This window comes from Molossus molossus, unplaced genomic scaffold (assembly GCF_014108415.1).
Source record: "Molossus molossus isolate mMolMol1 unplaced genomic scaffold, mMolMol1.p scaffold_m16_p_8, whole genome shotgun sequence".
In the NCBI taxonomy this organism is placed as follows: domain Eukaryota; kingdom Metazoa; phylum Chordata; class Mammalia; order Chiroptera; family Molossidae; genus Molossus; species Molossus molossus.
This window is the reverse complement of record NW_023425402.1, coordinates 12430330-12457517: the sequence shown is the minus strand read 5'-3', so window position 1 is coordinate 12457517 and position 27188 is coordinate 12430330. Positions and strand designations below refer to the sequence as shown.

The 27188-nt window shown below is 40.3% G+C and overlaps 2 protein-coding genes across 9 annotated transcripts in view; both read right to left on the bottom strand.

The window, feature by feature from the left end:
- The window catches only part of LOC118621363 (adenylate cyclase type 10-like), a 50962-nt gene extending 49485 nt beyond the window's left edge, over positions 1-1477 (bottom strand). The window contains 3 exon segments of the mRNA XM_036248678.1: positions 804-1005; positions 1007-1037; positions 1401-1477. Coding sequence (XP_036104571.1) covers positions 804-1005; positions 1007-1037; positions 1401-1477 — 310 coding nt within the window.
- A 737-nt stretch (positions 1478-2214) lies between these two features.
- NFYA (nuclear transcription factor Y subunit alpha) lies at positions 2215-26985 on the bottom strand. 8 transcript variants are annotated; one of them, XM_036248082.1, is made up of 10 exons: positions 26881-26985; positions 20974-21110; positions 19337-19423; positions 16489-16635; positions 11681-11812; positions 11200-11305; positions 9136-9302; positions 8371-8544; positions 7069-7170; positions 2215-4540 (listed from the first exon to the last, which is right to left on the bottom strand). In XM_036248082.1, exons 2-10 carry the CDS (start codon positions 21046-21048, stop codon positions 4487-4489), a joined length of 1044 nt encoding a protein of 347 aa, XP_036103975.1. In that variant the 5' UTR covers positions 21049-21110; positions 26881-26985; the 3' UTR covers positions 2215-4486. The 8 variants fall into 8 exon arrangements, with proteins under 8 accessions (XP_036103975.1, XP_036103978.1, XP_036103977.1 ...); XM_036248085.1 differs by having other exon boundaries at positions 19337-19420; XM_036248084.1 differs by lacking the exon at positions 26881-26985 and adding an exon at positions 26505-26609.
- Positions 26986-27188: the final 203 nt, after the last annotated feature.

Below are 27188 nucleotides of genomic sequence, written 5' to 3'. Positions count from 1 at the left end.
ATTAGCTGCAAATCCTAAACTTGTAGGCCCTAGTCCCTCCACCTATCAGGAAGCAGAACTCTTGGAGTTGAGCAACTCCGACATCCTTTAAGATGCTTGGGGCCAAGCTGGTCGCTGCTGCCTCGGGAATCCAGAGGGACACTCTCAATGTTTCCAGGAGCTGCAGACGGTGAAGAGTCCCCCACAAGCCCCTTTCATCTGAAGCCAGCTACCCCTTTCCCACCGTCCTCGGGCCCGCTGGCCCAGGGAACCATAGGACTCCCTCCCCCGTTGAGAGACAAACACCACTGACAAGGGGAACGGATTGCTGCTCTATGGAGAATTCATATTTTGAGGACAAGCACCTGTGTCGCTCATCTTCATATCCATGACACATACACTCCGTAAACATCTGTTACATGAAGGGGCTCTCAAAGTAGCTGCCAGTTCTCTAACTCCCGCAAAGGCGGCACGTACTTGTCGACCCAAAGGACGAATTGAGCGAATACAGTGCGTGGGCGAGGAAGAATACTTATTGGAAATGCTCGGAGAAACATGGATTCAAAGACGGCCGCGCGGCCCAGAAAAGACCCTTCCCCTTTATGAGTCTCGACTTCACCATTTCTCAAGAGAACTCAAGGGCTAAGCCAGGTCGTCCTCCGGTTCTGAAAACGGCCCCGAGTCTCGTGCGGGCGGCGGCCTGCAGTTAAGCGGCGTCTTGGCTCGCCGGGGCCAGGCCCGCAAACGCCGCGGCCCTGGGAGCTGGGGCCCAACGGCCGCCCCTTGGGCAGGCCGGGGAGCGACGCCCCTCCCCTCGCCCTCACCCGTCACGTGGACGCCAAGGAGCACGCCCTGGGCCGTGGCCAGCTCGGGTTCCGATGCCCGGGGCTTCCTGAAGACCAGCAGGTCCGGAAGCAGAGCCGCCAACCGGGCCTCCACCGGCCACAGAAGCTGCGCCCTCAGTCGGTCGCCAGTCGCCATGACAGCGACGGGGTTGCCAGCCGAATTACCGGAAACAGGGCCCCACCCCCGAGTAGCAGCCAATCCTCAAGACGGCTCTGGGGAGGGTCCTCCCACGAACCAATCACTGTGGGTCTCGAATGTGGCGCTAGCCCCGCCCCACCCCTTCCGGCCGCCTCGGGCCTCGCTCTGGTTTCCGGTGCAGGGGTAGCAGTGACAGGGCCAGCAGCTAAGAGCAGGGCGTTCAAAGCAGCAGCGTCCGCGTTTTGTTCATCTTGAAATGTGATAGTGAAGATGCTTCTACGACAAAGCACGTCACCAGGGATAAATATCAGTAGGGTGGTCTTTGTGTTATATCGTGGGCAGAAACGGGGCATCTCTGAATTTCTGAAAAGTTCCACTGACATCTGGCTAAAGCACTCAGGATAGTTTCTAACACCGTTAGACTAAGGTTGTTTTACCGTAAGTCCCTTTCAATGGTTAGGGGAGTTTCTTCTTTTTCTGTTGTCTGCCAGGACAGGTCTTCTGGGTCTCTCATGGAAGAGCTCCCTGTGGCTGTTTTTCTTTGAATTCCTGGTTCTGACTTTAGTATGACGACAGTCTGTTGCTCAGATTCGCAAAGCAGTGCTGAATGAGCACATTATGTATATTTAACAATCAAAAGTTTTGTCTTTTCTGAAGGAATAAAAAAAATCTTAAAATTTTATTTTCGCTATACTTTTAGAATATCTAATAAATTAATGCTGTTTTAGTGGGCTAATTTTACTCAAGGAATTACTTCTTTGCATTTTAACACTTCCAATAGTAAGACTAAATATATGATCAGCCCGCATGTGACAGAAAAATATCTTCTCAGCAGGGTGGCAGGGCCAAAATGGAATGAAAAGAGATTAAAAGGAGAGACAGCTAAGAGGCCTGGACACTACACATATCTGTTTACAGAGATCACAATTTCAACAGTATCAACAATCTAAAACCCAAGGGATGTAGACTTCTCAAAATTGAAATCACTTCTTAGTATTTTTATAGATTTATTTTAAAAAATAACAATTGCAATGACATCAATGATCAAATCACCTGTAATCCCCCTACTGCTAAGGGGAAAATATATATAAATGAGTCTCAAAGGAAAATCAAGACATTATTATCAGGCACTGAAAGCCAGAAAATGTTGTTGGTCCAGTGGTATAGACACTGACATGTTCCATGTACCAGTACAATTAAAACATACATTTACAATTATCCTGCAAAGAGGAAAAAAAAAAAAGCACTCAAGTGAAAATAGCTGCATTAAACCAATTATTCACTCATCCATTCACTCTTTCTGCATCTAGAAGTCATCACTACAGTCACAAGGAAAAATGAATAAAAGAACTTCTAGCAACAAATAAAAACACAAACCTAAACCCCCTGACTTTGTGGGTTATAAATGGTGTGCTAAAATGATCACAATAAAAGAGCTATGAGTTAGCTGAAATGCAATGACAAAAATGACAACTGAAGCATTTCATTTTAAACAAAACTCAAATGCATGAAAAAAATAACGAGGTTCGAATTACTATGTACAAACTTACAGACACAAATAAATAGCATTTTAGAATTGCTTTCAGCATAAGTACTTGAAATTAGGTCTGAGGAATCTCCTTCTGAACTCTGCATATTAAAGATTCCTAAACAAACCAAGGGATACAAATTCCTCATTTGGTTTTAGTAATGTATCATCTGAAAAATTTGGGGATTACTGGATAAAGTTAACATCTAAAATTCATGTAAGGAGCAAGAAGTTTCTAGTGAGCTCACCAAAGAATCAACACCCCCACATTTAAAAGCCAGATGATTCGATTCCAGAACTAGGAAAATAATTCACTTCCTGCTTCCTTTGCATAGTTCTGTTGCTATTTCTACTATTACAATGCTTTCCCTTTGTAATGTTTTCTTTAGAGTTAATTTTTTTCCTCTTAATTAGAGTAAAATTAAAAAAAAAAAAAAAAGTCAGTCTTTACTATTGGTATCTAAGTCAAACCCAAATGTTCCTCAAAAGAATTAAGCTTTCCTTGTTTCCAGAGTGGCAGAAACTCTTCTGAAATATCATCTTACTGCTACCAGGGTTCAACACCCAGAAAAGAAATGAGGCACAGTCCATTCTGGGAACTGTGGCCCAGTAACTTACACTGCAGGAATCTCTACTTTCAATCTGTAATTTGTCCCCAGAATGTGGATGTAATATGAAAACTTGCTTGCACAAGACTTATGCAGAAAGGGGGGAAGCAAACAGAAACTGGCACCAAAAAGTCAGCTGCCATAGGTAGAACGACAATGTACATTTTCTGGGGCAGCACAAAGAGCTGCAGGAGTGAAGCCAACATCTACCTTAAGCTCTAGCAGGTAACCTGGAGAAAATCCAGGGCAGCTTTATTGAACACTGCTTTCCAGAAACTGTCCAGGACCAAATCTCAGACTTCTCCCTTCCATTGTTAAAAGGTTATAGTGTAAATGTAAATGATTCTCTTCATCTTAATGATCCATCCCAGACATCCATCCACTAAAAGAATCATGCTATATGACAACACATGGGTATATATACTACTCTCTCTCTTCTTCTAGACTGAAACACATTATAAACCCTTCTATTTTCCAAATGCTGTCATCAAGCCTATGACTGAAAATCTCTAGTTTGCCTCTCTGTTTAGGAGTTACTACAAATGTCCTCAGCACTCCAGCACAGCTGTTGTATTGTTTTGTTCTCTACTTAGGAAAGGAAGTTTCAAGGTCCAATACCTTCTAAATTGTCTTAAAAGTAGCCATAGTAAGAACTATGGTTCAGCTGACCTGTCAAAAGATGAACAAGCAGACCACAAGTGATCATGGCTAAAAATGATTCAGCAATTACTGTTTTTAGTGCTTGATTCTTTTATTATTCTATCCCCAGAAATAGCTTTTTATTGGCCAGAGTCCAAAAATACCAACCTATCATCTGGGCAGACAGAAATTCTTATTACCACAGATTAGATGAATGTATCTCAGAGAATTTATTATTCCATATTATGAGACAGAACTTCCATGCCTGGAAGTCATCTCTGAATACAAAGTGTCCATTCACTTAGTCTGAGATCCCTTGTCAGAGGGATGGATGGTGTTTAGATTCCATGGGAAGGAGTGGGCTGCAGCTTCCCTGCTTGCAGTTTAGCTTGAGAAGGTTGTTCTTCCCCGCTGAGACAGCTGGCTGGCTTCACCAGTCAACATCTAAGTGCTGTGTGGGGTACTGCTGGGCTGGAGTCCCTTGCATCATCCTAATCCATGAAATGTCAATGTCTTCAACAGTCTAAAATAGGTCCTGACTCAAAAGTTGAGACAAAGCCTTGCAACTTCAATTTGCCAGACACTGCTGCAATTATAATACTGAGCCACTTATTAAAAACTAAGTGGGTTTCTGTCCTGTAGAAAAGGGCAGAATTTGATCATCAGTGTCCCATCGGAAGAAATGATCAATATCCTGGAACAGTGGCGAAGAACATGACCTCGATCAACTCCATCACATGGCCTGGGGTTAGGACACGCGGATGATCTGTGTCATTGCTTCTTCATCTGCTTGGTTTGGATCCTAGAGACAAAGAAAGTGTAATAATGATTAAAGTCCTTTGCAAAAGCAACAGGAACTTATGGCTCTCACTACTTTATCACCAAGGGCATAGACACGACTTTGCCAAGTAAACCAAAGGCCTGATGCAAGTCTGCAGACATGGGTTAAAATGTAGCTCTGTCTGGAAACAGGAAACACTCTTTTAAGAAGGATTAACAAATCTGATCTGGCCTGGCACTCCATTACTGAACACTCCAGAGCTGAGTGACATTGAAATTTATTTACTTTAATGAACTCACTTCATTAAAAGGTTATAGTGTAACCTAAAGGTTACAGATAACCCTGATGCCCAGGTGGGTAAATTGATTTGCTTGGACTAGAGTAAAAAACTCAGGACACCTGCAAGGACCAACTCCCAAATCTCTTGGTACCCATTTAATCTTCTTTCCACTAAACTCTGCCTGCGCCTTTCACTTACAACCTGCAGTGTTAAGACAAGGATTTATCTATGGAAGCTTTTTGCAATACTCTACAAAACTGCCTTCAGTTCTTCCACACCAAGGCTCTGAAGCGTCAATCAGCATGATCCAAGGATAAGCTGAAAGACTTCTGAAGGTGGTAGGTAGGGCTGCAGCTTGGTCTTGGTCAATGAGTGAGAACAATAACAGCATTTATGAAGCTCTCACCATGCACCATACTAAATAGGTGCCTAATAATGTGACTTACTGCATTAAATTCCCACACATTCCTGTGAAGTATCAATAGCACCTCAACTTTACAAGTATAGAGACTGAGGCTAAAAGAGTTAAGTAAATTGACACAGAATTAGGAGAGTTCCTGGCACAATGCCCATAGCTGGCTTCTCAACATCTACAAGAGGCATAAGAGAGTAATGACAAAGGAGCAGCTCTCAGACTACAGGTAGGAATTAATAACATAGAAGAAATTAGTGAGCATGTATGGGGACACTGAGGAATACCAGTCTGACTGTTGCGAGGCATGATGAGGAAAAGTTGCTTAGATGTCATATAGAAATAGTTTGAGATCTGATGTAGTAAAAATGAGAAACTAGCATGCATCCATGAGCAGGGGCCTGACATGATTGTAAAGCACTCTTACAAAGACCGATTGGGCAACAGTACAAGTGGGATGTGACGGTCATACAGAATGAAGTATCAGTAAACAGGAGGAATCCATTAATTCAAAAACATTTACTGAGTGCTGGTTTAGGACGAGGCATTATGCTAAGAGCAAAACAATCCTCTCCTCTTTACACAGCCTAATAGTTTAGTGAAGGAGACAACCACTGCACAATTGCACAAATAAAAAATTCAATTATTATTACACTCTAAAGAAAAGAAAGATCTGGAGAAGTATTGGGGTAGGAGACCTACTCTGGATAGAGTGGGCTAGGGACAGTCTCTCAGATTTAAACCAAGACCTAACAGATAAGAAGACAGCCACGCAAAAAAGATAGGGAATGAAAAACATTACAGATAGATTATTTTTAAGACAAAGGTCACCAATGAAGAGGGCAGCAAGAGCCTAAAGACCAAGGAGTGGGAGGAAATGAAGCCAGAGGCAGGCAGGAGTTAGATCATACAGGACCTTGCTGGCCAAGATAAGCACTTTAGATTTTAGTCTTAAGTGCACATGGAAAAGGGTGAGGGTAAAAGGGGTTCAAGCAAGATGTTGATGTAATACGATATACACTGGAAAAAAATAAAATCACACTAAGATGTGGATAATGGATCAGAATGGAAGAAGGGGACCAGTAGGCAGCTGTTACATTAACTGAACCAAAAGAGAAAGGATTAGACTAGGCTGACAGCAGCTGGGAGGGGAAAAAGTAAACTGATTCAGATTATATTTTAGAGGTAAAACCAAAAGTTGGACAATTCTAGTAACTGGATGTATTGACAGGTCACTTGTTGAGATAAGTAGTTCAGGCATTTAAAAAAAAAAGAAAAAAATCAAGAATTCTATTTTAAATATATTGACTCAGAAATGCCAATACAATATCAGTGAAATTAGATGTAAGAACCAGTAAAATATAGTAGTTACAGAGTAAGTTCTGGAATTATACTGCCTGGGTTTGAATTTCAGTTGTGGGATTTAATAAGTATTTTACCTTAGGCAAACTATTTAATGTGTCTAAACCTCTGATTCACTGTAAAATGGAAATGTAATTCTTACTTCATGGGGCTTTAGATTGCTGTAAAGATTCAGTGAAAAATAAAATGCTTATAAAAATACCTAACATAATGGTGGGCACATAATAGTCAGGTGTTAGCTGCTACTGTTCTATGAAAATCAAGAAAAATGAAAACTTCAAGAATTAATATTAATAACTAGCAAAGATCAAGGGAAAAAAGGCCACTGGGTTAAAGACCTCTAGTACTTTAAGGCAAAAGTGACATAATATTGCATCCAATTTGGAGAATGTGGTTAGTCCCAAGTGTAAAAATACCAAGAGGACAACACAAAGGCTTCCTTCCACCCAAGAAAATACAAAGTAAGAAGAAGAATAAAAAGTAGAGTCTTCTTACCTGCATATGAGGGCTATCCTTCTCCTTTGGAGAGAAAAATCGTCCACCTTCACCACGTTTCCGTGCCATGGCGTGACGGTGCCGAGATTCATGCAGATATTTCTAAAACAAGAGAAATAAAACCATTTATCTACTAGCTAGAACCAGCATACTTTTCTAATGCACAAATTCCAACTGCAATAGTTTAGATAAGCAGTGATCAAAGCTACCACGGGCACTTATGACTGAATTTTGGAGAAAACACTAGATAGCAGCTAATCATATATAACTATCCTAAGAATGCAAACGCTAAATGAATATAATTAAGAAAAAGACTCTCCAAAGGTAACCTGCAGATGACTACCTATCTTCCAATATAGATATCCTCTCCTTTGCTTTAATAACAGACCAAATTTTAGTTCGGCAAATGGCTGCTTGCTTGGTAAACAGACTGCATTTCCTAGCCTTATCTGCAGGTAAGTGTGGCCATGTAATTATATTTTGGCTAATGAGCTATAAAAAACTTACAGAAAGTTTCCTTGAAAGAGAGTTGCCTTTTTTGTTCCACTTGCTCCTAGGCTAGAGCCCAAGCAGCCACCGCGCTACAAATAGCATACTAAGGACATTAGAAGGAGACAGGAGGAGAATGGGTCTTGAGGACTGTGAAATGTGCTACCAGCCCAAGACAATTTGCATCTGGACTTCTTTTATGAAAGAAAAAAAAACTTTTGCCCTGGCTGGTTTGGCTCAGCAGTTAGTGTTGGCCCGCGGACCAAGAGTCACGGGTTCGGATTCCAGTCAAGGGTACATACCTCGGTTGCGGTTCGTCCCTGGCGAGGGTCGTGTGGGAGGCAAGCAGTCGATGTGTCTCTCTCACAATGATGTTTACCTTTCTCTTTCCCTCCCTCCCCTTCTCACTATCTAAGATAAAATGAAAAAATATACTTGGGTAAAGATAAAAAAAAAAGTTTTATTTAAAAGATATTCAAGGAACCCTGGCCAGTTTGGCTCAGCGGTTAGAGGGTCGGCCGGCCGGCCTGCGGACCAGAGAATCCGGGTTTGGCTCCCACTAAGGGTATGTACCTTGGTTGCAATTGGTCCCCAGCCCCAGATGGGGTTGTGTGGGCGGTGACCAGTCGATGTGTTTCTCTCACATCGATGTTTCTCTCTCTGTCTCCCCCCGCCCCCGCTCTATCTGAAGATAAATGCAAATAAATAAATAAATAAAAGATATTCAAGGAAACAAACCAAATAAAAGGTAATTAATTCCCAAAGTAGAACTCTGGCATTCTCTTCCCACATCCTTCCCAACGTTATACATACTCTTCTTTCCTTTGGAATTTTCCCTTCTGCCTCTAGCTTGGCTCGGGCTTGCCTCCTCTTCAGTATGCGGTGGTACTGTTTGGCGTTCACATAGAGAGGCTCTTCTTCGAGCATCTCTGCCCCAGGCAGAGGGATTCTTTGGATAGCGGGCACAGAGCCAGCTCCAGGCACCATCTATGTGAAGAGAAAACCAGTTTATTAAATAGTGATATGAAGCATGGACATAGGAAACAGTTTCTTAATCCCTGCTACTCCATTCTTAATTTATCCATTTTAGGTACTATGTACTGACATACTATTTGACATATGAGGGTTTAGCTTTCACATATACCACCCAACTCTCCTTCCCTATCTTCTCAAGGTATTTATATCACACATTTTTTTGGTTTTTCTGATTACAATCTTTTTAATATTTAGATTATTTCTTTTTTCATCCACTAGGGTCAATGTATTTTCCAACTAGAAAAGATCAAGTCTAACTCTCCCTTCATTATTTGAATTTTGAGTAAGATCACATAAAAACAGACATTTATATCTATTTAACCACCACTATAACTCTAGCCCTGAGAAAAGTGCCTAGCACATAGTAGGTCCTCAGAATTATGTAATGTTTATTAAGGATCAATCTCAATTCTGAGAGGTATTATAAAAAAAGCTTTATGAGAAACATCAAATTGCAAGTTTAAGAATATTTAAAAAACAAAGAGATAAGTAGAAAAAGAAATCACAGATGAGAACAGCAAGCTGAAGAATCAATAGTCTTACCATGACCATTCCTCCTGAATTGACCACATTGCCTGCCACTGGTAGTGTCACAGTGACAGTCCCTTGTCCACTGCTGGTTGTATTGGTGTTGGCTCCTGTCTGAACAATCTGTGCTCCTGCCAAACTGGCTGCTGGGATGGTGATCATGCCTGAAACAGGGACTGTAACTTTAAGAAAATAAAACATAAAACAAAAAACAGGTACACAGAAAGAAGGGAACACGGTTAGTTCCTCTTCTATCTGGCACACACTCACCCTGGAAAAACATACTAAACAGCACAAGGCGGAAAAAAAAGTGCTCACCCACTCTCTGGTTTACTATATAAAACCCATGTAACCATAATCTTTGAAAATCTATTAACTTTCTGGGTTCTAGCTCTGAATAAATCTATCCTTGAAATGGATACTTTCCTGGGCATTACAATAATAGTTTTCAATGAGTGGTGAGATAGTTTGGAGGCCTCCCCTTCTATGAATCAGTCTTACTACAGCTATACCCAGTTTTCATACATATGAACAATCTGCTTCAGGATAGAGATTTTATAAACTTAAAAATTATGTCAAGCAGCCCTGGCTGGTTTGGTTCAGAGGTAGAGCGCCAGCCTGTGGACCAATGAGTCCCAGGTTTAATTCCAGCCAAGGGCACGTACCTAGGTTGCGGTTCAGCCCCAGCCCTGGCCGAGGCCGTGTGGAGGCAACCAGTCGATGTGTCCCTCTCACATCGATGTTTCTCTCTCTCTACCTGAAGGTAAATAGAAAAATATCCTTGGGTGAGGATAAAACAAAATAAAATTGTATCAAGCATTCCAAGCCCCTAAACTATCAACAGGAGCACCTGAAGAGGATGTGTTCACCATTGCCTGGCTGAGCTCCTGCCAGTGCTCAATACAGTTCAGGCCCTCTCCTGAGTCATAGAAGAGCACACTTTACCGCATTAACTGGATCTTGCATACTACTATGTTTTAACCACAAGTGAAACTTTTAGGCATGGAATTTAATGGAAATGTCCTTTTTAGATTTAACTATCTGACAAATGCTTCCAAAGGCTCGTAAGTTCAGTTTGAGCCAACTCCTCCTCTCTGAATTACATTTTCCTCTAAAGCCATTTTTCATCTCTCCTTTCTTTATGCATCATCTATTCCTAGAACATACCTGTATAAGGGCTCTGCACTATAGTTATTTGTTCATATGTATGCCTCACTTATAAGAATAGAGGCTTTTTGAGAAAAAAGCTCTTCTTTTCTAGCAATGTTCTACATACATAATAGGCATATAGTCTTTTTGGAATAAATTAAGAATGAAGTGGCCCTGAAAAAATATACCTAAGCACCAACAATACTCAAAATACCAACTTGACTCTGATCCAGTTCTTCCTCTACCAACAAAGAAACTTCTAGTTCCAATCATCTATTTAGAAAGTACTGAAGATTTATTAGAGTTTATATAATCCCCAGGAACAGCCTTTAAAAAAACACATACTATTTTTATTTTTCAATTACAGTTGACATAGATTGTTATATTAGTTTCAGGTGTATACTCATATGATTAGACTTTACCTAACTTTCTAAGTGATCATCCCGATGAATCTTGCACCCATCTGACACCACACATAGTTATTAGAATATTACTGAATATATATTCCCTATGCTGTACTTTACATCCTCATTAGGCCTAGTCTTTTAACAACCACTGTAAATCGAATCAATGCTAGCCATGTATTGGTGACAAGGAAACATAATCAATGGAAACTTAGAGAAAATCTAATTTTTGTTCAAGAAGATGTCATGTAGCCTGACTGGTATGGTTCAGTGGTTAGACTGTTGTCCCTTGAACCAAAGGATTGTGAGTCTGATTCCCAATCAAGGGTACAAACCTGGGTTGCAGGTTCGATCTCCGGCCCCAGTTATGACAAGTGCGGAAGCCAACCAATTGGTGTGTGTGTCATTCCCTCCCTCCCTCCCACTGTCTCTAAAAATCAATTAAAAAAATAGCCTCTGGTGAAAATTAAAAAAAAAAAAAAAAAAAAGCCCCCAAAAGTAGACAGAAATGAATGGACACACTTACCTTGCTGGAGAATGGTGCCATCTGCATTAACTGGCTGATAAACGATGGTCTGCCCTTCAGCAGTCTGTGCCACTTGCTGCCCCTGGACAGCAATCTGCTGCTGCGTCTGTAAGGAAATAAATCACGACACAATTTAACAGAATCTAAAACATCACAAAGGAAAGCACCATGTAGTCTTTTCCTTACTTTTTAAAAAATGCTCACTCAGGGATATGTCTTTATTGATTTGAGAGAGAGAGAGGAGAAACACTGACATGAGAGAAACATCCTGGTGCCTCCCGTACCCACACCCAAATGGGAAAATCGAACCCACAACCTATTGGTGTATGAGACAATGCTCAACCAACTGAGCCAGGGCTAGTCTTTTTCTTAAGAAGTATTTTTGATGGTTTTCTCCCCCACTTCTACCATACGTGAACTTCTTGGCTCAGCTGTCTGACCCTTCCTAAACAGCTATGCTCCTGTGCTCCTGTGGAATTACCTGGGTCTGGCCAGCGGTGACAGCTGTCTGGGGCTGCTGGATGATGATCTGCTGGGTTTGGCCCTGCTGGCCCTGCACCTGCACAGCCTGCCCACCCTGGATCTGGATCTGCCCAGGTGGGACCAACTGTATCTGTGGAAGACACACAGAAAGGTTAGTACCTGACACTGGTCTCTTTTGTCCTGGAACATCAGTGACCCCAATTCCTCTACAAAGCAGAAAATGCCGTGAAGAGGAAAAAAACCAGAAGTCTTGTTCTGCTATTATTTATAAGAGATAAGTTGTTTTCCACTTATAAAACAAACAGAAAATTCTGACTACTGTCTGGATACTGGATATTAAATAATCAACGTTAGTTTTTAGAGGATGATAGTGCTGGCATTGTCACATCATTTTTAAAAAGCACACTTATTTAAATATATACTCAAGTATTTTTACAGATGAAATATTTATATAGTCAAAATACTTGAGAGAATAGGTAAATACAGATGAAACTAGAGAAATTGATTCTTTGTTGATAACTGTTGAAGATGGGTGTGATGATTTCTCATAGCACTCTCTTTTTTGTCTGTATTTAAAGTTTTCTATAATATGGTAGAAAAAATAAGTTATTTCCAATTTTTCCAACTCTGAGCTGAGATTATATAAAAATGTATCTATAGAATCTTAAAAGATGCAGAAAAATTGAGACTAGCATATCAGACACCCCTGCAGTCACCAGATTTAACAGGTTAATATTCTGCCATATTTGCCTCATTTAACATTCACTTCCCAACTAAAAGACAGTCACTATACTAAAACTGGTAACACTCCTTACAGAGCTTATTTTATACATGTATATCCATAAAAATATACGGTGCTGGCCTTTAAGTTCATGTATTTCATATAAATGGCACCAAATTTTACAATTTGCTTTTTTCAGTCAACACTGTTTTCAAGATATAGCCAGTTGAAATAGAACTAGTTCATTTGTTTTATTTGGTGTAAAGTATCACACTAGATAATTATATTAATTTATTCATCCATTACTGTTAACACTTGGGTTTTGTACTATGCACAAATTATGACATCCATCAGGGGTCTTGGAACATATCCCTCATGGACAAGGTGGGGGACTACTGTAGTCAAATTGAATTTTTAAAAGTGTCTTTAAGCCCTGCTGGTGTGGCTCAGTGGACTGAGCGTCATCCTGTGGACTGAGAGGTCTGGGCTCGATTTCTGGTTAGGGCACATGCCTGGGATGCGGGCTCAGTCCCCAGAAGGGGGTGTGCAGGAGGCAGCCAATCGATGTTCCCTCTCGCACTGGTTTCTATCTCTCTCTCTCTCTAAAAAAAAGTTAAAGTCTTTAAGAAATCCTTCTCTACCCTGTTGCATAAAGAAAATCTTCCTGTAAAGAGAATCTAGTTTCCCAGTATGCTTTCTTACATTTAGATCTTTACTCTAACAAGTATTGTCGTAAGTCAGTCTAGTAACCATATGTCACTATTAAGTTATCACGATATTATTGACTGTATTTCCTATGCCATACATTATATCCCCATGACTTATTTTATAACTAGAAGTTTATACCTCTCAATCCCCTTCACCTTTTCATCCTTCTCTCTGCTGCACTCTTCTAACAACCATCAATTATTCTCTGTATCTATGAGTGTTTGTTTTTTAGATTCTACATATAAGTGAAATTATATATTTGTCCTTATATCTGACTTACTTCACTTAGCATAACACCCTCTAGGTCCTTTGTGTTGTACATCCATATAATTCTTAAACCATTTTTTCACTGATATTCTATCCTATTTTTGCTATATACCAACTTTCAATATTCTTGAATACATTTATTGGCTTCCCAGGCCAGTTCCATTGTCTATATCAGGCCAGGAATCTTTTTTTCCTTAAATCCTCACCTGAGAATATTTTTGTATTTATCTTCAGATAGAGTGGGAAGGAGGAAGAGAGGGAGAGGGGGTGAGAGAGAAAGAGAAACATCAACGTGAGAGAGACACATTGACTGCTTGCCTCCCACATGACCCTGACCAGGGCTGGGGACCAAACCGAAACAGAGGTACATGTATGTCCTTGAGTGCAAATGAACCCACAACTCTTTGGTCCAAGGGCTGACGCTCTAACTGCTGAGCCAAACCGGCCAGGGCTCAAGCAAGGGGTCTAACATAAAATTGTATGCCATGCATCTGGACATCTGCACTTTTTCTAAGAGGACGACACAGGATATCTCACTGGAATTTTAAATTAGAGGATGCATTATAATAAAGATTAAGAAGTACTCTTCTAAAATAAATGGTTATTAAAAAATAATTCTTGCCCTGGCTGGTTTGGCTCAGTGGTTAGAGCGTTAGCCCGCGGACCAGAGAGTCTTGGGTTCTGTTCCCGCTAGGGGCACGTACAAAAAAATAAATAAAATAAAGTTTAAAATAACAAAAAACAAAACAATTCTTATAAAAATAATTAAAATCTTAAGCATTCTAAGAAAGGCTATGGAATCTTATCTAGAGCCTTAACATGTTAACAGGAAATAATTTTTCTAGGATGGTTTGATTAGTTACATACATTCCTGCTTGAAGGGAGGAGAATAAAATAAATAACCCTGTCAAAGACTCTTAAAGGTAAATAAGTAAATAGAATTTAGAGCTGGAATGAACCCTAGAAATCACCTGATATAAACTTCATTTTTCAGATGAGAAACCTGACAATCAGATGACTTGGCCAAGACCTGAAAGCTGTTTGATGGCAGACCTGGGAATGAAAAGTCAGGTCACTGCACCCCCAACACACTGTTCCTAGCACTGGATCACACCGACTCTATTCAAAAGGAGAAAGGCTAGTGTGACAAGGAATGACGAAGAGGTGGCAAGGAGGACAGAAATGGAACGGCAGTGTGAAATACAGTAAAGTACACTCTGAAAATACATTTAAAGCCTCATGCATTTATTCATGGAGAAATGTGGAAACTATTTTTAACCCTAACTATAACTCTACTGTGGCAAAAATACGCCAACAGTCTAAAAAATGCTCCTCCTCCTCCTTACCAAGCAATCCCTACCACGCCGAAGAAACTACCCTAAGAATTAATTCAAGTGAAATAAAACTATCATGCTCAAATAAATTTACAATAACCTTACCTATAAAAGCAAAAAGAAAACACCTAAAAACACTTTGTAAATTCTGATTCTTCAAATTGATTGACCATTATTATGAAGGAATTAAAAATTTTTAAAACAAATCAAGTAGAAATACATTTAAATTTTTAAAAAGAAAAATCAAACCCACAACTACATGCATGGTATAACTGTGCTCAAATTGTATGCATAAACACACTGCAAGGAAAAAGAAAGATTGGAGCAGAAATTTAAATTAAAAATATTCAAGGGACATATTCAGTTTCCACATGTGAGCATTATTAAAGCCTTGCCTATACATACTTTGTAATTGTTAAAGGTGGATGATGGATGTATGCAAGTTGATTGTATTATTTGTCTACTTGCATATCTGTCTGAAGTTTTTCATAGAGAAAAAAGTTTGGAAAAAAAAAAGTATGAATAAAAACTATAAAAGAATGTGGAAAAATTAAGAGTCTGATTTATCAAGCAGTGTGATCACAGTTGACTTTTTTCAACTTATAACACATATACACATAGGGATTTGGCTATTTATTACAAAGATGGTATCACACAACATATGTTTCTCTGCAAATTATTTTTCCACTAAAAGTACTTCAATTTAACCACCACCCCAAATCAAGAGTTCATCCTTTTCACCACCATACTATTTCACATATGAATATAGTATGACTTATTCAACCACTTCCTTACTAATAGACATTCAGGTTACCAAAAGTTTCTATGGTAGTACAATGCTGCAATAAATGTCTCTGTACATTTCTCCCTACATACTGACGCTTTTCTTCCTATGGGATTCTCAGAAGTGAAATAGGTTTACGTATTTAAGCCTGAGATGCCTTTCCAAAATTACTTGAGAATTTGAAATCACCTAAAATAACGAGTATTTCTTTTTTTCCACACCCATTGTAAAACTGGATATAATTATTGTTTTAATTTTTGCCAAATTGATAAAAAATCTCTCTACTTTAAACATGTAACATTCCTACTTATTTCTTTAATCTCTTCTACATTTTTGTCTTTTTTTTTTACCTTTATTTTCTGGTGTGGAATCAGTCTTTTGAGTGAATTTATTGATCTGTTTAAAGATTCAGCTTTTATTTACCCTTTCTACATTTTTGTTAGTTTCCTACTTCAGTAATTTTAACCTACTTTTTGCTCATTTTCTTTTCCTAACAAGAAATACCATTCATTTATTTTCAATTAAAAATAAAAATATATAAGGTTATAAATTTTGCTACAAGTAGGGCATTAGGTGTGTGTGATGGGTGTGAACCGAAATATTTTCTTTTTCATCACTTGCTAGGGAACTAAAATTATTAATTACATGAAAAGAAATGAAAAGGATAACACTTCTGAGCAAAAACAAAATCACCAAAGCAGATTATAAATTTCCTCCCCTTTTCACTGACTAGATATGGTCACAAACGTCACGACATAAACTGCTTTTATTAGATTCCCGCTTCTTCATAGTCTTTACACTGATTAAAAAATCATGCCTAATTAGTCCTTACCAGAGTTCTGCTTTATCACTGGTACTACAAAGGTAGACTATTGACTAAATGCAAATAGAGGATTAGGAAGCAACAATATCAACAGTCAAATAATTTGTAATAAATTATTCTTTAAAAACTTCTATTCTGATATTCTAAACATTTTTTTCATACCACTCACCTGCTGCAAACCCTGTGTCCCAGATACAGGTACTTGCATGATGGTTTGACCTTGTCCACCAGGGACAGCCTGGACCATGATGGGTTGGCCAGTTGATGTAATTAACTGGCCTCCACTGACCTGCACCATTAATGGCTGCCCCTGGACCTAGAATGAAATAAAATAAGCACAATGAAATAACGTAAGACACAAAATGGTTTTTACTGAAAGAAAATCACTGGAACTATTTTGCTGCCTTGCTAGAGGGGAAAAAGGCAGGAGAAACCCTAAGACAGTAAGTCTCAAGTCCTCATCTCAAGTTCTATGGTATCTCTGACTAAAGGCCAAGTTGAATACTTTAAAGTCAGATATTGGAGTATATCCAGTCTTTGGGAAGTCTCAGTAGGTATAAGGCGTTTATTACTAAACACGGGCCAAATTCATGAGAAGCATTTAAGCAAAATGTCAAGACTATTTGCTTTTTAGACTAATATCCAGGAATGATCTCTAGTAAGGGCTGAAGAGGAGGCAATGAGAGGGATAGTTGATGGTTGTGGTGATGGTTAAGTAGAAATTCTAAATAACCTGGAAGAAGTAAATCAAACTGTACCCAGGAATGACTCCAGGAGGCTGGGTAGCAAGCTGCTCTGAAATCTTATGTAGAAGGCCCTTCCTCCCCCCAGTTTCTCTAGCATAAATTAAATGTACATCTTTGGCCTCCATCTTTTACCTTATACTCCGGGAATTCTAGTCTGATGGTTGTTTAAAGAGCCCACTAGTAAAAACTGCCTAGAAATATTTCCTGGTCAGTTTGCAGTATCTGTGGTGGCATTCCTCACAACGAACCCTGCAATACCTACAGTTATTTTAACTTTAACAGAAATATGGATATTACACAGAGTACTAAAGTATATAAAAAATGTTACAACTTTGAAGTTCCAATGAATAAACAGAATACTCTAGAAGCCAGAGCATGGTAAATGCTCTATGTAATATCTTGAGTCCTTATATAAAAATGCCTAAAAGAATGCTTTCTAGAAGCCAAAAAACAGGCTATTTGAAAAGTGAAATGGAGTGAATGTTCAACAGAATAACTAAAGTAAAATATTTTCATTTTCAGACTCTATCTTTGTTTTGAGGAATTGCTTGTAACATTACAAAAGAAAATTTGCATGACTAAAATACTCATTCTTATTGCCAGTGAAAAAATGTTCAAATAAAATTAATGGAAAGAACAATCAGTCCTAGAGGAGTAAATTAGATATTAAGCACCTCCTCAAGTCTACTAGAATCTTTAGAAATATTTAAAATCCTAGCTTTTGTTAAACCATTCATCGAGAAATTCCACTTTAATATTAAGAACTTTGCAATCTGATTTTCACACTTTCTCCTTCTCTTATTTCCCCATCCCAAATCATATCCCCTTTGTCACATCAATGTCTGCATATGTTCTATCAGGAAATACCTTTTTCCCCCAGAATATTTATTGCATAAATAACAGAAATAACTATTTAAATTCCATTATGTCAATAAAGTATATTTCTTTTAAAATAAAGTATACATAGGTAGGGAATATAAGTTTTAAGGTATAACTATTAATAATTTTCTGGCTTTCCATCATCTTAACTTCTCCCCTCATTGACATGCTGTAAGTGTACATAATAAATCGTTTGAGACTCCAAGGAGCCCACTGTATTTACAACATATGAATGATTACAAGGACACATGCATCAGACAAAAAGCCATACAGTTAAGAGCATGTTACATTCTCATTCCACAAGTGGTTAATGACAATATTATTTTACACATCAATAAGATGAAGCAAGCATGAAAAACATGAATTACAATCTGTTGAACTCTGAGATTTACCGTTTGGGAGAACCTACAAGTTCAGGTTCTTTCAGCCTAATTTATAGTTAGAATTGGCTGTATATCATCATCAAACACTATGGGTGGCAGGTGTGGTGGTGGGGCCACAGTAGGACCTTTGATTACAATAAGGGGTAGTTAACTGCAGGGTGTTTAGCAGCATCAGTAATAAAGCGAGATGCCGATTCTACATTCTAGGTCCTTCTCTGAACCATTTCCATTTAATGGAGGGAAAAAGGGCACCAAAATCTTGCCAGTTTCTCAAATATACAGTAATTTTAGTCAAAGTAACACATAGACAGAAAATAGATTAATGCTCCTACTCTTAATTTTATATAGGAGCTGGCCAAAATATCACCCCAATTTAGGGTATTTCACTTGGCCAACATAATGTTAACAAACTGAAACGGTTAAGTAAAAATTCTCAAACCTATAGAAAGCATATCCCACGTAAGTCCAACCTAGAGGTATGGGATAATCTTTGCAGACCTAGTAAAAAGACAGGTCACTATTTCCCCAGGAAATAGTAAAGAGACAGAAGTTAAGAGATTAACGAGATTTAGTGATTAGATAAAACTTGCCAAGTACAATGATTATTTTGCACCTAAATAGCCCTTAGACTAGGTAATGTGCATATATTTCCTTCTCTACTATTATAATAAAATTTTACCCTGCAATCTGATACAGAGTCTGAGCTCTAAAGAGGGTCTAATGTCACTTGTAAGAATTTCCTCCTGTCCCTTGCAACAGTTCTTTCCAAGGCATTCCTAAAGAAACACACTAGCCAAATTCCGTTTTCAGAAAATTCACACTGGAGTCACTACATGACTTCGTGTGAGACATTAGAAAATCAGCATGGTATAAGCCTCAAAGACAAGTTAGCATCAAAGACATGCAACTGACTTTGCCATTCCTCCTTGCGATCCTACCACAAACAGCACCAGACATGAGGAAAGGAGAAGTTCATGCAGTGCTTACAGAGAATCAGAGAGGGCACCACTACCTGGAGGGTCTGGACTTGCTGGCCTGAGGCGGATGCCACCTGGGCCTCAGTCTGCAACTGGACAGCAGTGACACCACCCTGCTGCTGAGAACAGGAACAGGAAGAGCTTGAAATGTGTCAGGAAGGAAATGTATGGTTCAAGACATGAGATCACCTTACCTCTTAAAGGACAGGGAGGGAGTTGTCTTTCAACAACCCTACCCTACACAGGACTTTCAAACTCTACAGAATCCCTATCCTGTAGCTATTTGGTTGAAGGTAGTCCAACTGAAGATATTAGCCCATTTTCCCCAGAGTGGAACTCAAAACACACTTCCACAACTCAAAAATGTCAATAGTTGTCATCTTTAACACAAATATTTTAACGCAGTCCTTCCCTCCAAAGATAGGCATCTGGTCCTTTTACCTACAAAGTTATTTTAATGCTCTTTTTATTTCCTCAATGAGTTCACAAGAACAAAGGTTTTAATAGCATTGAAGCTACAACGAAGAATTTCTGGGGCTTAAATGCAATCACCAGGAAGGAAGAACAAAGCAATCACTGTGAACCAAAATCATTTTCATGAGGTCACTGCTCCCAGGTCCCCAAACTAGGATTACTTCTACTCAACTGGACTACCTTAGAAGCAGTTTCAACCTAATTTTTATGTTCTGTAATGGTAAGTTCGGACAGAACAAAAATTCACCCACCAGGGCCTTGGTGTGAATGGAGGGCCCTTTGTGGAATCCCCGTTACAAAGAAGGCAGCTGAAAGAAGCTGCCAGAGCCACAGCAGCTGCATGGAAGGAAAGATGAGTAAGGGGTTTAAATAATTACTCCAGCTCCCTCCCTTGCTCATTAGATAGGAGAACTCACCATCAAAATTTCCTCTGCCTTCCCTACTAGCTACTTTTCTGTATTATCTAAGTTCCATTTTGGAAACAAAATATTGCCAATCCTGGCCTAAGGTTAGATTGATACATATAATTTATTTTCTCTAGGGAGAAAAACAAGTGAAGTTTCACTAAAATATAACCAGGGATAAAGAATCAGAAAATATAAGCTGTGTATAAATTCAAGAAAGCAATCCATTTAATAAGAAATAAACCAGTAGCAGGGAATTCCTTTCCAATATGTGTTTATCCAGAAGAATGACAGTCTAAATATTATCCTCATGGTAAACTAGAACTTTTCAGAATAAGCACTGTGGAGGATCCAATCAAAGACAGTGGATTTCTTGGACAATGACTATCTTGGTTTGTGCATTTTGGCCAGAATCTTATTAGAACATGCACTACCTTAGTCAAGAAGAGAAATAACCAAAATGAACCCAGAAAAAAACCCAAAACTCTAAATTCTCATCTGAAAACAGACTAGGTGTTTTGACTTTTAATAAGATAAAAGGGGCAATTCCGTATTAAACCAGGCTCCCACTAAGAGCAAATTCTCAGTGGTTATGGACTGAACATAGAGTTCTGAACACAGAAAACAAGAGAGAAATCATAACAAATTCAATCTTCAAAAAGCACTTCAGACCCATAAAGTCATCATACCCGTTATTTATAAGATCTGGTACCTCTCAAATAATTCCCTAATTGAGTAATGCTGTTATCAGCTCCAGTGCTGTGATGTTTAAAGCAGTTTTACTTCCATACCTGCTGCTGAATCTGTCCAGCCTGTACAACAATCTGCTCTGTCGAACTATTGCTGTTTGCTGTATACTGCTCCATGGTCCCTCCAAGTTAGAATCCTGCACACAGTGAGTTTCACTAGAAGACTGCGAGATGCACTCCTATTAGAAATGTTGGGAAAAAACCAAGAGTATGGATTGTCAATAAGGCTTTGCCAAATGATTAACCTTAAAATTTATCATTGTGCTTTATTTGTAAGAAATCAGCATGAGAAAATAGAAAAATGTTTATATATATTATCATTTTTAACTAGGATTACATGGCACAACCATGTCAACAATATAATAATTTCACATAATTTAAAATGTTTTTTACTCATTTCATTGGCAATCTTACCTTTCAATACTAAAAGAACAATACTTCCACCTCAGAAACATTCATTGAGTTAAAATATCCCTTTGTTACAGGCTTATTGAACACTGGTTTTTAAATCTGCACATGTATTTTAGAGAATAAACAGTTTCTTGAATTCTTATATCCAACTTCAACAATTCTCAACCCACGGTCAATCTTGTTCACATATATATCAAGCACTTTCTACCCACCCCTGGGTTATTTTTAAGCAAATCCCTGACAGCATGTTATCCCCCAAATTCACAAATACTTAAGCATCTATCTCTAAAGAGAAAGACTCTTTTGTCTTTATTATTTTATCACAATGAAGTAAGTCCTTAATATTATCAAATAGCTAGTCAATGTTCAAATTTACCATTCTCACACACTTTAACAGTTGAAGACTCCTTTTTGAAATAAAGACACAATTTGGTAAACTGAAGTGATATTTGAGACCCTCAAATAAAGACTTGATTCAAATACTGAAGGGTAATTTTCCTTGTAAATATTGGGGAGGCACAGGTATATAAACAAAACGCAGATAAATTTTTTCCCTCAATTTTTTTCGAGGCCTTCATAAACCCTAAAATTTGAATGACAACATTATGTGAGCTAACTAAGCTGCACATCATCGCAACAAAGCAAGGGACCACTCTCCATAAATCTACATGTAGTGGATGAGATTAATCACTTGTAAGGTGTCTCAACATTATGTGAAAGAAATCAAAATATATTCAAGTGCTTGCCCAAGTATTTAGGAGGAAGTGTATTGATGTTGAAAATTTTTTAAAAGTCTAAAAATTAACGAAGCTTATCATTCATAAGCAAAACGGTATATAGTATGTAAGAGTCATAAATAGTGACAGGATGACTATCACCACAGCACCATGCATCTGGTCACACAGTTTTCCAACTCACTGCCCTTGCTCTAATGAAACATTCACTAAATATCTAGTTTTAATTAGATTTACATATACATTAGCCTATAAGGAGCATATACGATCAGCAACACATGTAAATTGGATAGCTATTTTCTCAGTACGCACTGACAAAATGGCTCTCTGATCTTTACATCAGTCTCTTCTGAATTGGGTGACTGAGTCAGCTCCAAGTAGACACTGGGAACAGTAGAGAAAATCAGGTTTTCAACCAGACCAAGTGACTCTGCCAGTAAACAATCTTCTCTAAACTCTATCTTACCAATTACTGCAGGACTCATAATACATATATACGACTAAATAATTAAGGGTCATGACACAAGAGTATATGTGATTTCATTTATATAAAATCCTGGAAGGACAACAGCAATCTAGAGACAGAAAGCAGACCAGTGGTTCTCTGGGACTGGAGAAGAAGGGGCAGCGGGGGAAAGGAGGAGATTGATTGGGATAGAGCACCTGGACCTTTCTGGATGAAAATGTTTTATATCTTCATTGTGGCGACAGTTCCACAGGTGTATATTTGCCAAAATTCATCAAAACGTAAACTTTAAAATAATGACCCTTTGTATCTAAACTATATTTCAATGAAGTTAATAAAGATGATTTAAAAAATAAGTATCATGAAGGAATGTCCTCTACATTTCAATACCTCCCCCACCCCAAATCCCCTTACTATATGAGATTCTTTTCTTGACCACTAATTTTCAGAAATTTACTCAAATAACATATGAATTACTAATAAATAGATCATGCAGATTTTCTTAACTAATTTATCCCATAACAGAACTGCTCCAAATTAAAAACATTTAAATCCACTATACTTTGAAGGGTTAAAGAGAAAGCTTCTAATCTAATAGCAATTCCCTCTCACCTTAACGTGAAGGTGATTCAGTCTGGAGCATGATGTTGAGATTGCTAATGGTGAACGCTGAAACAAACTGGCTTCAGTGAAGCCCTATGTCCCTACTACTGGGAGCTTCAGTTAGCAAAACTGCAATAACACTTGACATTGTCTTCCCTCTGACCGAGATTCTGACAAAATTAAGCCAGCCTTATTTAGTCTGTCTAGCTCTTGTTTCTAAACCCAAGGTTTTGAATGTTTTTCCTCAAAGAGAGTGTTTATTTTGGCTAGCATGAAAATTCTCTTCTTCCCACTTCAAGGCACAGGACCAGAAACGGAGCTAATTACTAGGAGTCTATTCTGTGTGGACCCATACACATTTGAAAGCTTAAACTTCCAGAAAGTCAATTACGAGCACAGTAAAGCTCTCACAATTACCATATTTGACAATCACTTCCAGGTAAGTCTAGAATAGTAGTTTTCAAACTTCTATGACCACAATTCACAGTAAGAAATACACTTCATATCCCAAATCACTACACGCATAACATTAAAAAAGTAACTGAAATGAAAGTTTCATGAATATTTATTTTTTATAACATAAGGTATCCACTTAATCTATTTTATCATAAGAAATCACCAGCATTAGCCCACTAAATTGATTTTACAACTCAACAAATGGGTCCTGATTTTTGAAAAAAAGACTAAAACTAAGAGCTGTCCAGCTTTCTCATTGTCCAAGAGGTTTCTGGATTAGAGTTCCTAATTTGCTCCTTTTCTCCACTAATGATGTACCATGTCTCACTGTCCTAAAGGTTTCATAAAAAGAAAACTCTGACAAAGATCCTAACTTCAAAGAGTCTTTACGTTTAGTAAAGGAGTAAAAATATGTACTGGAACCTAAGAGAAACAAAGTAATAAGGGAATCTGGAGAACAGAGATATCTTCCAGTGAGGATAGATAAATCAAGGAAGACTAGGAAAACGTGACACCTGACCTGGCAAGAAAGATTTATGTGATGATGTGGGAGTTGGTGGAGTACTGGAAACGAAGAGCCAGCACAGTAACAAGGGCAAAAAATTTCAGCATATGAACAGCGGACTAAAAGGCCCCATATGTCAAGTGAAAGATAGGGGACAGACTACAGTCTTTCAAAATTCCAAGCAGAGAAGTTCTTCTACAGACAGGCGGAAGCTGCAGGTGTTGAGCAGAAAAAAAAAAAAAAGTAACCAGACTATAACTGTCTTTTAGAAAGTCTAACAAGTATTTGGTGGTTTTAGTGACCAGATTATATGTTTTAAAAAACATCTAAGACACACTACCTCACCTATCAGTGTGGATAATAAGAACTAAAGAGCACTGACTGAATTAGGAGTTCTCTGAAACCTACCAGTTGTATGACCTTAGTGTGATTAGGAAAAACAGGCACAATATACTGAAGACCTACTCTGTGTGCTAGGGATTGCACTAGGTGCCTCACATAAGTAAAAACTTTTCAAGTCCTAGGGAAATCTCCCTTTCTTCCCCAAAAGAAACCACTGTTATGGGTCAGAACCCCACAAGTAGAAATCTGTTTCTCCAGTCTTAGAAAATATTATTTGTCAAGATGTACAAGTGCTTTTATCAACTGGGCTGTCCAGCCTCAACTCTCACCACTCCTGCCCACTGCCCTATCCTACCTTCCCTCTTTCACACAGCACCACTGGGGCCTCTGCCCATACCCTTCTTTCTGCGAGCAATACTCTTCTCTCCTGTCAGAAAAATCCTACCATCGATGAGGCCAAGCAAAAGTGTGGCTATGTCAAGCCTTCCATGAGGCTGTTGGTAAGCTCACACGTCAGTACTGTACTTCACAAAAGTGAACTTGGCTCCTTCATCACCCTGTTAGGTATGCATTAGTCATTCACCTGTCCATCTCCACCAGGCAGGGAAGATTCTCATTTACACGTACCCACCCTTCCCCCATCAAATAGATGGATGCCTGGTACCTGCTCCATACTTGGTTGTCAATGGAGACTTCTTCTCACCCTAACTAAAACCTGGTCAACCTAAGAAACATTCAAACCTTATTGAGAATTTTTGTGAGTTTATTTGAGCCAAAATGTTGACAATTGCCAGGAAGCGAAACCTCAACGAATTGAGATAATGCTCCAGAGAATGGAAGTTTTGCACTTAGAGAAGATGAGAATGGGCTACATGAAATCCACTGGTGATAGATTAGGGAGGTGGGAGAAAGCAAAGTGGGGAAACCTCTGGAACTGGATGAAAAGTAAAAAGATAGACACACATCTTTCTACCTAGGAGGTACAGGCAGGTTAACAGTCAACAATTAACATGGTAACAATACAATGAGAGGATTTATGGTCTTCACCCAGGTGCACAGGTTGTGCCCTGAGGGGGTCTGGAAAAAGGGGAGTTACCCTGACATTCCAAAGGAATGTTATTGTAAATGCAGAAGACAGCAGATGAGGTTAGTTAAGGAAAAGATTGACGTTTGTCAGAGAGGATTCTAGACTAGGACAGGACTACCTGCCATAAACTTTTAGTTAAAGTTTTAATTTCAGACCATCCTTTGTGGTTATTTTCAGTCTCTGAGTTTGAAAGGGCGCCAGGCAGGCCCTTCCATGAGCCTGTCGGGTTAGCATGTGGCCCCTTTTTGTCCACAAACCCAAAATATCTGCTGCCAAAACGTTAATACGGAATTGGAAAGTGTATCAGAAAAAAATAAACTAAGAGCTAGCTATGGACTGAGCTAAGTCAAGTCTGACCTGTTCAGAGTGACACAGAAAGGTGAGAACGACCTGTATCGTCAAGGGAGGCAGTTCACGAGATGAGCAATGGCTAGAAAGTATGAAAGGCACGGTGCGCAGCCTCGGGGAAAGGGAATGCGAAGGGCTGGCAATCTTCGAAGAGTGGACTGGCCTTAGCGCCGGGCGGGAAGGGGAGACCGCTTGGTTGGGCTCCGAGACTGAGGTGTGCGGTTCTGCCCCGGCGAGCGGGGCGGGGAAGAGAGGAAATGACGAGCCAAAAGGGGGTGGTAACGGCGCCCGCCCGCCCGGTCCCCGGGCTGAGCGCGAAGGAAGGAGGGGCCCGGCGGAGCAGGGGGAGTGGGCGCACTGGCTCCCCCGCCCCCGACCAGGGAGACGGCGGGGGCGGCCCCGCGGAGCGCCGAGGCGGGGACTGGCGGGCCCCTCTCCCCGCCGCTCTCGGGGCCCCGGCGCGCGTCCTCCTCAAGCCTCCTGCCGGCGCACGGAGGCCTGGGGGACGCAGGCCCCGCAGGGGCAGATTTCCTGCCCCGGGCCCGAGCGTGGAGAGTGCAGGCTGAGGTGTGAGGCCGGGACGACCAGAAGGAAACCACCGAGGCGGGCGCATGTGTGTACCTGAGCGTAGGGACGTTCGTGGCAGGCAAGCCCGCCACTCCCCAGCCCGGAGCCTGAGAACCCTGGGCTAAGGGTCGGGGGAACCAGGAGGCATCCCCAACTGGCACCGGCACCCTGCAAGGGTCGGGACCCCGAGACGCCTGCCCCAGGGGGCGCCATCCCCGCGCGGGTCAGCCCCCTGCAGGCCTCGGCCGGCAGTGCCCCGCGGCGCTCGCAGTCTCTAGACCGGGGCCGCCAACCGCCCCGCTCGGCTAAGCTCAGCTCGACTCCCCGGGCTCGACGGGAGCCTGGGCCTCTCCTGAGTGGTCAGCGAGACCCGCCAATCGGGGCGCTGGGGCCGGCTCTGGGCCGCTGGATATTGGCTCCTCACACTCACCGTGCCTCGCTCCCCCGGTTCGCTGCCCGCGCTGATTGGCTCCACTACCGGACTCCGAAACCCAATCAGAGGCTCCAGCCGCCGCTGCCGCCGCCACTGCCGCTGCCTCGCAAAATGGCGAACCCGAACAAAGGGGAATCGGGCCTCCCTCCAACTGCCTCCGCGCAGGCGCCTCTGAGACCACGCCTCCCAATTCTCCCTCTCTGGGCTCGCCCCACACCTAGTTGAAGGAGCACTGCGCAGGCGTCCCTGAAAACCACGCCCACTTCCCTGATCAGATACCACTCCCGACGGAAAAAAGACGCAGG

Bases quoted from the DNA above. Each gene is read 5' to 3' on its own strand.
- NFYA (XM_036248082.1), bottom strand. From the start codon at position 21,048: ATGGAGCAGTATACAGCAAACAGCAATAGTTCGACAGAGCAGATTGTT. The intron at 16,636-19,336 runs GTGGTGCCCTCT...ATTTCATTCTAG, and splicing joins AAGTCCAGACCCTCCAGGTA to GTCCAGGGGCAGCCATTAAT. The intron at 4,541-7,068 runs GTAAGAAGACTC...CTTTGTCTCTAG, and splicing joins AGGATAGCCCTCATATGCAG to GATCCAAACCAAGCAGATGA.